Genomic DNA, 12,979 nt, shown 5'->3' with positions numbered 1-12,979 from the left:
TAGCAAGGCCTGAATTTCCTCCAGGTGAGGGGATTCACACGAGATATTGCTGATAGGCTTCAGTCATGTTTTCAGAACTGGTCTGTTCATTGGGTCAGGATAAGAAGAGTCAGAGGCAGCCAGTGAGGATGGGAGCCCAAGTATGGACAGTAGGAGAAAATGCATCCATTCAGAATTACACTGGACTCCTACTCCACAATATCCAAAGTATCATCCTGTGAAGCCACAAAAAGACTTTTGTGATATCTTTTGTTTTCACCCAGATCACGTTCTGAGTTCTTTAAAGACTGGCGTCTTCTTGATGTCACTGCTTCCAGCTTTCCAGGCTATGCCAAGAATGGATTCCATTTCTTGTGGATCTCAGGACCATGTTTTGTTCGGTCACCAGCAGGGTGGTTCCTGTGCTCTCAAGTACCCTTTCTAGGTCCCCACTCTGAAGCAGCACAGGCTGCCGAGAGAACTGGCAGATTCGGGGGCTTTCCCTCTTCCCACTTTCTCGCAGTCTCATTGTCTTCATTTCCCCTCAGTGTAGTATAATTTAAAACTTTAGTTTTCCAAACTTTTACAGGCCTTCTCCACCTTTTTAGCCTTCTAAAATGTAATCTTTTTTAGCCTTCTAAAATTTCCTTAATCTTTTGTTACTTCCACAAAGCTAGCAATTTTCTTTTCTCTATTCCTAAATGTTAGCAAACAGCCTTGATCTTAAACACTGTTCATATTTCTTTGGTATTTTTTTTAATGTCATGGGGAGAAATGCAGGTGAAAGCTTTTTATAAACCAGAAACGATTATACACATGTAACTTGCTGGGATTAACGGGACTGCTGTGCTTCCTTTGCTTTCTGCTCCTTCCCAGCCTTAGAGGCTTCTCCGTAGAGGAGGGAATACTGTAGAAAAATACTTCTAGTGCCTGTTATGTCTGATAATGAAAGATAAAGCATATACACACATACTTGCGTGGGCTTAAGGTTTTAGTGTGCTGAAGATGGTAAGACATGCACATTAATTGGCATGCCATGAGAAATGCCTTGGGAATGGTGAGCTGAAGGGTACAGAATCTCAGGAAAAGGGTATTTCTGGTTGTCAGCTGTGAGCACATGGATAGGGTTATGTGCGAAAGCTGGGATTACAAAGAGTTTGTCAGATTTAGTAACTAAGGCAAATGAGAAATAGGCACATAGTAGGGGTCTTCAGTGCCAGAGTAAGGAGTTTAAATTTTAGTAAGTACCAGGGAGCCAATGACATGATCAAAGTATTATCTAACAGTATTATGTAATTTCAACTTAAAAAACTTTGTCGGTAGTCTTGGACACCTTGGTTTTGTATAAAACAAACATGTTTATGAAGTAAATTACAAAATGGCTTCAAACCTAGTCTATTTAATAGGGCAGCCAAAATATTATTTCCAGATAAAATTAAATGGAGTAAAATAAGCTGCTTAGTTAAGATATGACCAGTATTTGGGGCACCTGGGTGGCTCAGTTGGTTGAGTGGTTCAGCTCAGGTCATGGTCCCAGGGCCCTGAGATCGAGCCCCGCATCGGGCTCCCTGCTCAGTGGAGAGCCTGCTTCTCCCTCTACCTCTGCCTGCTGCTCTGCCTACTTGTGCTCTCTTTGCCAAATAAATAAAATCTTAAAAAAAAAACTTTTTTAAAGATATGACCAGTATTTAAGGTAGAATAAAATGCCACTTTTTGTGCTGTTTAAAATTGTATTTTGAATTTTAATGTCAACTAGTCAGCCATTCTATTTCATTTCTCCAACTGCTGCAGAGCAGAAATCCTCCATTTTATGTTTTCTCCCTTTGCATGACTAAGTAGCTGGTTACAACATTTTTTCCACTTGGATAGAATGAAGAGTTACTAGGAAAGGAGATTTTGAGGAATAGACCTCCTAGATATATTCTTAATTTTGGTGAAGTAGATAACCCCATGAAACACTTTGTTTTCTCCTTTAGAAAGAAAAAAAGGGGGGACAGATTACCCACAGGGTTGAGAGGACCACTTATACAAACAAGTGCTGGGAAGTTCTAGTTCAAAGTGGCACCATAGGATACCCTGAACTTGCCTCCTCCCACAGACATACTGAGTCAAGCTATAATGAATGGAACAATCTCTTAAAAAACAAAGGATGGCTGAGTGACAGCTACACACCTGGCAACCAAGAAGAAAACCACATTGAAGCTTGTAAAAGAGTTGAAACACAATTTCCCAATAAAGCCCACCCCTCGCACAGTGACCCACAGCTAGGAAGGAACTCAAAACCTGGAGCTTCTCCCTGAGGAGCAATGTGTTCAAACCCACCTCAGGTATACCAACTTTTAAGACACAAACTTGAGAGACAGCTCCCCGAAACATATGCCTGAAAACCAAAGGGGACGTGTATTCCAAGACCCACAAGACTGAAGTGATCTGAGAAGCTACTTACTCTTAGAGGGCTCAGAGGCAGCTGATAGCACTGAGACTGAAGATGAAGGAGGCTGACCTTCTATTAAAACACTGGCCTGAGGAGCAAATCTAACAATATATATGTAGGAGCCTGCTGGAACATTCCAGAGAGGAAATTGGCAGGTATCATCTTTGCAGTCTCTCTTTACCATGCTCCAGAGCACCATATCTCACAAATGAGCTTTTACGTACCTCTGTTGTTCCATTTTTGTGGCTGTCACCTTGGGGATGCCTTTGGATCATCTGGCTCTGGAGGCCAGGGGACCTTACGTTCCTGGTCTCATGGGAGTGTAATATTTGGTGTCACCCCCAAAAGAAGCGCATACCCAGTCTGGTGCCCCAGTTTTTGTGACTGCAAGAGAAAAAAGGAACAGAGAGGAACTGCAAAAACAGCCAGAAAAAATTTCGATAAGCAGTTACCTATCGAATTACCTTAAATGTAAATGGACTTAATTCTCCAATAAAAGAGTGGCTGAATGGATAAAAAGTCAAGACCCATCTATATGCTGCCTACAAAAGAGTCATTGTAGATATGAGGACACACAAGACTGAAAATTAAGGGATGGAAAAAGATACTCCATGCAAATGGGAACAAAAAGAAAGCTGGAGTAGCTATACTTTTATACAATTTCAGATGAAATTGACTTTAAAACAAAGACTAATAAGAGACAAAGAAGGGCATGACATAATGATAAAGGGGTCAATCCAACAAGAAGATAGAACATTTGTAAATATTTATGCACCCAACTTAGGAGCACTTAAGTAATATAAAGCAAATATTAAACAAATAAAAGGAGAACTAGGGGCACCTGGGTGGCTCAGTGGGTTAAAGCTTCTGCCTTCGGCTCAGGTCATGATCCCAGGGTCCTGGGATCGAGCCCTGCATCCAGCTCTCTGCTCGGCGGGGAGCCTGCTTCCTCCTTTCTCTCTACCTGCCTCTCTGCCTACTTGGGATCTCTGTCTGTCAAATAAATAAATAAAATCTTTAAAAAAAAAAAAAAAAAGAACTAACCAGAAACCAATATTGCACTATATGTTAACTAACCAAAATTTAAATAAAATTTTTAAAAAGGAATAAAAAGAGAAATAGGAATCCAAAAGTAGGGCCTTCCATTGATGGGTAGATTATCCAGACACAAAATAAGGAAACGTTGGCCTTACATGATATAGGAGACCAAATAGACAACAGATATTTACAGAACATTACAGCCTAAGGCAACAGAATACACGTTCTCCTCAGGAGTACATGGAACATTTCTCAAGATACAGCATATGTTATGCTACAAAACAAGTCTTTTTTTTTTTTAAAGATTTATTTATTTGACAGAGATCACAAGTAGGCAGAGAGGGAGGCAGAGAGAGAGGGGGAAGCAGGCTCCCTGCTGAGCAGAGAGCCTGATGTGGGCCTTGAACCCAGCACCCTGGGATCCTGACCTGAGCCGAAGGCAGATGGCTTTAACCCACTGAGCCACCCAGGCTCCCCCATCTTTAGTTCAATGATTCATTACTTGTGTATAACACCCAGTGCTCATCATATCACGTCACAAAACAAGTCTTAATAAATTCAAAATTACTGAATCATGTGAGTGTCTTCTAACCACACTGGTATGAAATTAATTACACAAAACATAAAATTCACAAATATGTGGAGATTAAATAACATGCTACTGAACAACTAATAGGCCAAAGGAGATATCAAAAAAATACCTTGAGACAAATGAAAATGGGAATGTAATATACCATATGGGATGCAGCAAAAGCAGTTGTAAGAAGTTCATAGTGATAAATGTCTATCTTGCAAAAGAAGTCTCAAACAATCTAACTACACATTAAGAAACTAGAAAAAGAAGAACAACTGAAGGCCAAAGTTAGCAGAAGGAAGAAAATGAGATTATGTCAGAAATAAATGAAATAGAGACTAAAAAGACAGAAAAGATTAATGAAACTAAAAACCTGTTCTTTGAAAAGATAAAATTAACAAACCTCTAGCTAGAATCACCAAGAAAAAAAAAAAAGAGGACTGAATGAAAAATCAGAAAGGAAAGAGATGCTAGAACTGATACCACAGAAATACCAGAGATCATAAGAGACTACAATGAACAATTATAGGCCAATAGCTTGGACAACCTAGAAGAAATAGGTAAATTCCTAGAAACATACAACCTACCAAGACTGAATCATGATGAAATAGAAAATCTGATCAAGGAGGAGTCAAGATGGCGGAGAAGCAGGCTGAGACTACTTCAGCTAGCAGGAGATCAGCTAGATAGCTTATCTAAAGATTGCAAACACCTGAAAATCCATCTGCAGATCGAAGAGAAGAAGAACAGCAATTCTAGAAACAGAAAATCAACCACTTTCTGAAAGGTAGGACTGGCAGAGAAGTGAATCCAAACCGACGGGAAGATAGACCCCGGGGCGATGGGCCGGCTCCCGGCAAGCGGCGGAGCAACAAAGCACAAAATCAGGACTTTTTAAAGTCTGTTCCGCTGAGGGACATCACTCCAGAGGCTAAACCGGGACGAAGCCCATGCGGGGTCAGTGTGGCCTCAGGTCCCGCAAGGTCACAGAAGGATCAGGGGTGTCTGAGTGTCGCAGAGCTTGCGGGTATTGGAACGGGGAAGCCGGCTACAGAGACAGAGCCGACAGTAAGCTTGCAGCTCGGTGTTACCTTGAACTGGCCGCAGGCTCGGTGAGCTCGGAGCGCGGCCGGAGGTCAGGCAGACGGGAGTTACTGGGCGCTGTTTTCTGAGGGCACACTGAGAAGTGGGGCCCCGGGCTCTGGGCTCCTCCAGGCTGGAGACCAGGAGGCCGCCATTTGTATTCCCGTCCTCCGGAACTCTACGGAAAGCGCTCAGGGAACAAAAGCTCCTGAAAGCAAACCCAAGCGGATTTCTCAGCCCTGCCCCGGGTAAGGGCGGTGCAATTCCGCCTGGGGCAAAGACACTTGAGAATCACTACAAAGGCCCCTCCCCCAGAAGATCAACAAGAAATCCAGCCAAGACCAAGTTCACCTACCAAGGAGTGCGGTTTCAATACCAAGGAGAGCAGCAGAATTCCAGAGGAGGAGAAAGCAAAGCACGGAACTCATGTCTTTCTCCCTGTGATTCTTTAGTCTTGCAGTTAATTTAAATTTTTTTTCTTTTTCATTTTTTTCTCTTCTTCTGCTAATTTTTTTTAACTTTTACCCTTTTCTTTTTTAACGTTTTTTAACTAGTTTAATATATATATATTTTCTTTTTTATACTTTTCTTTATTCTTTTTTTTAATTCTTTTCTTTTTTGTTTTGTTTTGTTTTGTTTCTTTCTTTCTGAACCTCTTTTTATCCCCTTTCTCCCCCCTCACGATTTGGGATCTCTACTGATTTGGTTAAAGCATATTTTCCTGGGGTTGTTGCCACCCTTCTAGTATTTTACTTGCTCCTTCATATACTCTTATCTAGACAAAATGACAAGGCGGAAAAATTCACCACGAAGAAAAGAACAAGAGGCAGTACCGAAGGCTAGGGACCTAATCAATACAGACATTGGTAATATATCAGATCTAGAGTTCAGAATGACAATTCTCAAGGTTCTAGCCGGGCTCGAAAAAGGCATGGAAGATATTAGAGAAAGCCTCTTGGGAGATATAAAAGCCCTTTAGGGAGAAATAAAAGAACTAAAATCTAACCAAGTTGAAATAAAAAAAGCTATTAATGAGGTGCAATAAAAAATGGAGGCTCTCACTGCTAGCATAAATGAGGCAGCAGAAAGAATTAGCGATATAGAAGACCAAATGACAGAGAATAAAGAAGCTGAGCAAAAGAGGGACAAACAGCTACTGGACCACGAGGGGAGAATTCAAGAGATAAGTGACACCATAAGATGAAACAACAGTATAATAATTGGGATTCCAGAAGAAGAAGAAAGAGGGGAGCAGAAGGTATACTGGAGAGAATTATTGGGGAGAATTTCCCCAATATGGCAAAGGGAACAAGCATCAAAATTCAGGAGGTTCAGAGAACGCCCCTCAAAGTCAATAAGAATAGGCCCACACCCCATCACCTAATAGTAAAATTTACAAGTCTTAGTGACAAAGAGAAAATCCTGAAAGCAGCCCGGGAAAAGTCTGTAACATACAATGGTAAAAATATTAGATTGGCAGAAGACTTATCCATAGAGACCTGGCAGGCCAAAAAGAGCTGGCATGATATATTCAGAGCACTAAGCAGAAAAACATGCAGCCAAGAATACTATATCCAGCTAGGCTATCATTGAAAATAGAAGGAGAGATTTAAAGCTTCCAGGACAAACAAAAACTGAAAGAATTTGTAAGCACCAAACCAGCTCTACAGGAAATATTGAAAGGGGTCCTCTAAGCAAAGAGAGAGCCTACAAGTGGTAGATCAGAAAGGAGAGAAAATATACAGTAACAGTCACCTTACAGGCAATACAATGGCACTAAATTCATATCTCTCAATAGTTACTCTGAATGTTAATGGGCTAAATGCCCCAATCAAAAGACACAGGGTATCAGAATGGGTAAAAAAACAAAACCCATCTATATGTTGCCTATAAGAAACTCATTTTAAGCCCGAAGACACCTCCAGATTTAAAGTGACGGGGTGGAAAAGAATTTACCATGCTAAAGGACATCAGAAGAAAGCAGGAGTAGCAATCCTTATATCAGATCAATTAGATTTTAAGCCAAAGACTATAATAAGAGATGAGGAAGGATACTATATCATACTCAAATGGTCTGTCCAACAAGAAGATCTAACAATTTTAAATATCTATGCCCCCAACGTGGGAGCAGCCAACTATATAAACCAATTAATAACAAAATCAAAGAAACACATCAACAATAATACAATAATAGTAGGGGACTTTAACATCCCCCTCACTGAAATGGACAGATCATCCAAGCAAAAGATCAAGGAAATAAAGGCCTTAAATGACACACTGGACCAGATGGACATCACAGATATATTCAGAACATTTCATCCCAAAGCAACAGAATACACATTCTTCTCTAGTGCACATGGAACATTCTCCAGAATAGATCACATCCTCAGTCCTAAATCAGGACTCAACTAGTATCAAAAGATTGGGATCATTCCCTGCATATTTTCAGACCACAATGCTCTGAAGCTAGAACTCAACCACAAGAGGAAGTTTGGAAAGAATCCAAATACATGGAGACTAAACAGCATCCTTCTAAAGAATGAATGGGTCAACCGGGAAATTAAAGAAGAATTGAAAAAAATCATGGAAACAAATGATAATGAAAACACAATGGTTCAAAATCTGTGGGACACAACAAAGGCTGTCCTGAGAGGAAAATATGTATCAGTACAAGCCTTTCTCAAGAAACAAGAAAGGTCTCAGGTACACAACCTAACCCTACACCTAAAGGAGCTGGAGAAAGAACAAGAAAGAAACCCTAAGCCCAGCAGGAGAAGAGAAATCATAAAGATCAGAGCAGAAATCAATGAAATAGAAACCAAAAAAACAATAGAACAAATCAATGAAACTAGGAGCTGGTTCTTTGAAAGAATTAATAAAATTGATAAACCCCTGGCCCGACTTATCAAAAAGAAAAGAGAAAGGACCCAAATAAATAAAATCATGAATGAAAGAGGAGAGATCACAACTAACACCAAAGAAATACAAACAATTATAAGAACATACTATGAGCAACTCTACGCCAACAAATTTGACAATCTGGAAGAAATGGATGCATTCCTAGAAACATATAAACTACCACAACTGAACCAGGAAGAAATAGAAAGCCTGAACAGACCCATAACCAGTAAGTAGATTGAAACAGTCATTAAAAATCTCCAAACAAACAAAAGCCCAGGGCCAGATGGCTTCCCTGGGGAATTCTACCAAACATTTAAAGAAGAACTAATTCCTATTCTCCTGAAACTGTTCCAAAGAATAGAAATGGAAGGGAAACTTCCAAACTCATTTTATGAGGCCAGCATCACCTTGATCCCAAAACCAGACAAGAATCCCATCAAAAAAGAGAGCTATAGACCAATATCCTTGATGAACACAGATGCGAAAATTCTCACCAAAATACTAGCCAATAGGATTCAACAGTACATTAAAAGGATTATTCACCACGACCAAGTGGGATTTATCCCAGGGCTGCAAGGTTGGTTCAACATCCGCAAATCAATCAATGTGATACAACACATCAATAAAAGAAAGAACAAGAACCATATGATACCCTCAATAGCTGCTGAAAAAGCATTTGACAAAGTACAGCATCCCTTCCTGATCAAAACTCTTCAAAGTGTAGCGATAGAGGGCACATACGTCAATATCATCAAAGCCATCTATGAAAAACCCACCGCAAATATCATTCTCAATGGAGAAAAACTGAAAACTTTTCCGCTAAGGTCAGGAACACGGCAGGGACGTCCATTATCACCACTGCTATTCAACATAGTACTAGAGGTCCTAGCCTCAGCAATCAGACAACAAAAGGAAATTAAAGGCATCCAAATCGGCAAAGAAGAAGTCAAATTATCACTCTTCGCAGATGATATGATACTATATGTGGAAAACCCAAAAGACTCCACTCCAAAACTGCTAGAACTTATACAGGAATTCAGTAAAGTGTCAGGATATAAAATCAATGCACAGAAATCAGTTGCATTTCTCTACACCAACAGCAAGACAGAAGAAAGAGAAATTAAGGAGTCAATCCCATTTACAACTGCAGCCAAAACCATAAGATACCTAGGAATAAACCTAACCAAAGAGGCACAGAATCTATACTCAGAAAACTATAAAGCACTCATGAAAGAAATTGAGGAAGACACAAAGAAATGGAAAAATGTTCCATGCTCCTGGATTGCAAGAATAAATATTGTGAAAATGTCTATGCTACCTAAAGCAATCTACACATTTAATGCAATTCCTATCAAAGTACCATCCATCTTTTTCAAAGAAATGGAACAAATAATTCTAAAATTTATATGGAACCAGAAAAGACCTCGAATAGCCAAAGGGATATTGAAAAAGAAAGCCAACGTTGGTGGCATCACAATTCCGGACTTCAAGCTCTATTACAAAGCTGTCATCATCAAGACAGCATGGTACTGGCATAAAAACAGACACATAGATCAATGGAACAGAATAGAGAGCCCAGAAATAGACCCTCAACTCTACAGTGAACTAATCTTCGACAAAGCAGGAAAGAATGTCCAATGGAAAAAAGACAGCCTCTTCAATAAATGGTGCTGGGAAAATTGGACAGCCACATGCAGAAAAATGAAATTGGACCATTTCCTTACACCACACACAAAAATAGACTCAAAATGGATAAAGGACCTCAATGTGCGAAAGGAATCCATCAAAATCCTTGAGGAGAACACAGGCAGCAACCTCTTCGACCTCAGCCACAGCAACATCTTCCTAGGAACATCGCCAAAGGCAAGGGAAGCAAGGGCAAAAATGAACTATTGGGATTTTATCAAGATCAAAGCTTTTGCATAGCAAAGGAAACAGTTAACAAAACCAAAAGACAACTGACAGAATGGGAGAAGATATTTGCAAATGACATATCAGATAAAGGACTAGTGTCCAAAATCTATAAAGAACTTAGCAAACTCAACACCCAAAGAACAAATAATCCAATCAAGAAATGGGCAGAGGACATGAACAGACATTTCTGCAAAGAAGACATCTAGATGGCCAACAGACACATGAAAAAGTGCTCCATATCACTCGGCATCAGGGAAATACAAATCAAAACCACAATGAGATATCACCTCACACCAGTCAGAATGGCTAAAATTAACAAGCCAGGAAATGACAGATGCTGGCGAGGATGCGGAGAAAGGGGAACCCTCCTACACTGTTGGTGGGATTGCAAACTGGTGCAACCACTCTGGAAAACAGCTTGGAGGTTCCTCAAAATGTTGAAAATAGAACTGCCCTATGACCCAGCAATTGCACTACTGGGTATTTACCCTAAAGATACAAACGTAGTGATCCAAAGGGGCACATGCACCCGAATGTTTATAGCAGCAATGTCCACAATAGCCAAACTATGGAAAGAACCTAGATGTCCATCAACAGATGAATGGATAAAGAAGATGTGGTATATATACACAATGGAATACTATGCAGCCATCAAAAGAAATGAAATCTTGCCATTTGCGACAACGTGGATGGAACTAGAGCGTATCATGCTTAGCGAAATAAGTCAAGCAGAGAAAGACAACTATCATATGATCTCCCTGATATGAGGAAGTGGTGATGCAACATGTGGGCTTAAGTAGGTAGGAGAAGAATAAATGAAACAAGATGGGATTGGGAGGGAGACAAACCATAAGTGACTCTTAATCTCACAAAACAAACTGAGGGTTGTTGGGGGGAGGGGCGTTGGGAGAAGGCGGGTTTGGTTATGGATATTGGGGAGGGTATGTGCTTTGGTGAGTGCTGTGAAATGTGTAAACCTGGCGATTCACAGACATGTATCCCTGGGGATAAAAATATATTATATGTTTATAAAAAATAAAAAAATTCAAGATAAAAAAAAAAGAAAATCTGAACAAAACCGTTAACTAGGAAGGAGATTTAATCAATAAGCAAAATGTCCAAACAGCAACAAAAAAGTCCCAAGACTAGACAGCTTCACTACAGAATTCTACCAAATATTCAAAGAATATTGATCTTTTTCAAATTTTTATAAAAAAGAGAAGAGGAAGGAATTTCACACTCCTTTTATGAGGCCATCATTACCCTGGTATCAAAATCAGACAAGGATGACACAAGAAAAGAAAATTACAGGCCAATAGTCCTATTGAATATAGATGCAAAAATCCTCAAAATATTATCAACATTCAACAATACAGTAAAATAATCATACACATGATCAAGTGGCATTTATTCCAGGGATGCCAAGATGGTTCGACTTCTGCAAATCAGTCAATGTGATACACCACATTAACAAAATGAAGGAGAAAGATTGTATGATCATCTCAATAGATGGAGAAAAAGTAGTTGATAAAATTTAACATCATTTATGATAAAAACTCTCAACAAGGGGGTATAGAAGGAATATAACATAATGAAGGCCATATATGATAAGCCCACAGCTAACACCAAAAGTGAAAAGTTGAAAACTTTCCCTCTAAGATCAGGAACAGATGGCTGCCTACTCACCCCTTTTATTCAACACAGTATTGAAAGTCCTAGCCAGAGCAATTAGGCAAGAAAAAGAAATAAAAAGGTACCCAAATTGGAAAGGAGGAAGTGAAACTGTCATATTTCCAGATGACATGATATTATATATGGAAAATGTGGAATGCCTGGGTGGCTCAGTTAGTTAAGCATCTGGCTTTGACTCAGGATAGATCCCAGGGTCCTGGGACCAACTCCTGCATTGGGCTCCTCGCGTGGCAGGGAGCCTGCTTCTCCTCCTGCCTTGTGCTCTCTCTCAGAAAAATAAATAAATAAAATCTTTTGAAAAGGATATGCTAGACACATACACAGTTCAAGCCACTAAATGAATTCAGAAAAATTATAGGATACAACATCAATACACAAAAATTTGTTGTTCCTCTATACTAATAATGAATCATCAATGAAATTAAGAAAATAATCTCACTTACAATTACACCAAAAAGATTTACATGCCCAGAAATAAATTTAACTAAGGAGGTAACAGATCCATATATTGAAAATTATAAGAACATTAATGAAAGAAAAGGAAGACAAATAAATGGAAAGACAGTCAATGTTCATGAACTAGAAGGATTAATATTGTTAAAATGTCCATACTTCCTGAAGCAATCTACAGATTCAATGAAATTCCTATTAAAATTCCAAAGATTTGGGAAGCTTTTGCCTTGGATGGGAAATGGAAGCATGGATTCAGCATGACATGGTGGCACATTCGCCCTTCATTCTTTCCCTCAGGATCAGTGTCTATTTGTCCTTTCAGATATAGGGTTTTTTTCATCTGAAAGAATTCTCCTTATTTAGATTGAAAAATGTAATTCTAATGGCATTTTTCACAGAAATAGAACAAACAATTAAAAAAATTTGTATGGAACCATAAAAGACCCTAAAAGAGTAGCCAAAACAGTCTTGAAAAAGAACAAAGCTGGAGTCATCATATTCCCTGATTTCAAACTATATTACACAATTATTGTAATTAAGAGTATGGCATTGGCATAAAAACAGGCACACAGATCAATGAAACAAAATAGACAGCCCAGAAATAAGCCCATCCATATATGGTCAATTAATTTACGAGAAAGGAGCCAAGAATATACAATGGGAAAAGGACAGTCTCTTAGGTAAATGGTGTTGGGAAAATTGGACAGTCACATGCAAAATAATGAATCTGGACCACTATCTTTTGCCACCTACAAAAGTCAACTCAAAATGGATTAGACTTGAATGTAGGACCTGAAACAAAATTCCTAAAAGAAAACATAGGCAGTAAGCTCTTTGGTATAGGTCTTGGCAGTGATTTTTAAAATCTGACACCAAAAACAAAAGCCAAAGTAAACAAGTGGATTTGCATC

The 12,979-nt window shown here is 39.3% G+C and overlaps 1 protein-coding gene across 5 annotated transcripts in view; it reads right to left on the bottom strand.

Moving 5' to 3' along the window:
• ZSCAN9 (zinc finger and SCAN domain containing 9) overlaps positions 1-12,979 on the bottom strand; it is a 38,090-nt gene that overhangs the window by 6,893 nt on the left and 18,218 nt on the right. For 2 of the 5 annotated variants that reach the window (XM_032338215.1, XM_032338210.1), the window contains one exon: positions 2,753-2,797. Coding sequence is in view for 3 of the 5 variants with exons in the window: in XM_032338213.1 (XP_032194104.1) it covers positions 2,749-2,797 (49 nt within the window). In the remaining 2 variants the exon portion in view is untranslated. Of the gene's footprint in view, positions 1-130; positions 216-2,637; positions 2,798-12,979 lie in introns of those variants that run through there. The other 3 variants (XM_032338212.1, XM_032338213.1, XM_032338214.1) reach the window with 3 other exon arrangements.

The sequence above is a fragment of the Mustela erminea genome, chromosome 4 (genome assembly GCF_009829155.1).
Source record: "Mustela erminea isolate mMusErm1 chromosome 4, mMusErm1.Pri, whole genome shotgun sequence".
NCBI lineage: Eukaryota > Metazoa > Chordata > Mammalia > Carnivora > Mustelidae > Mustela > Mustela erminea.
Note: the sequence above shows the minus strand (reverse complement) of the source record. Positions and strands in the feature narration are given on the sequence as shown.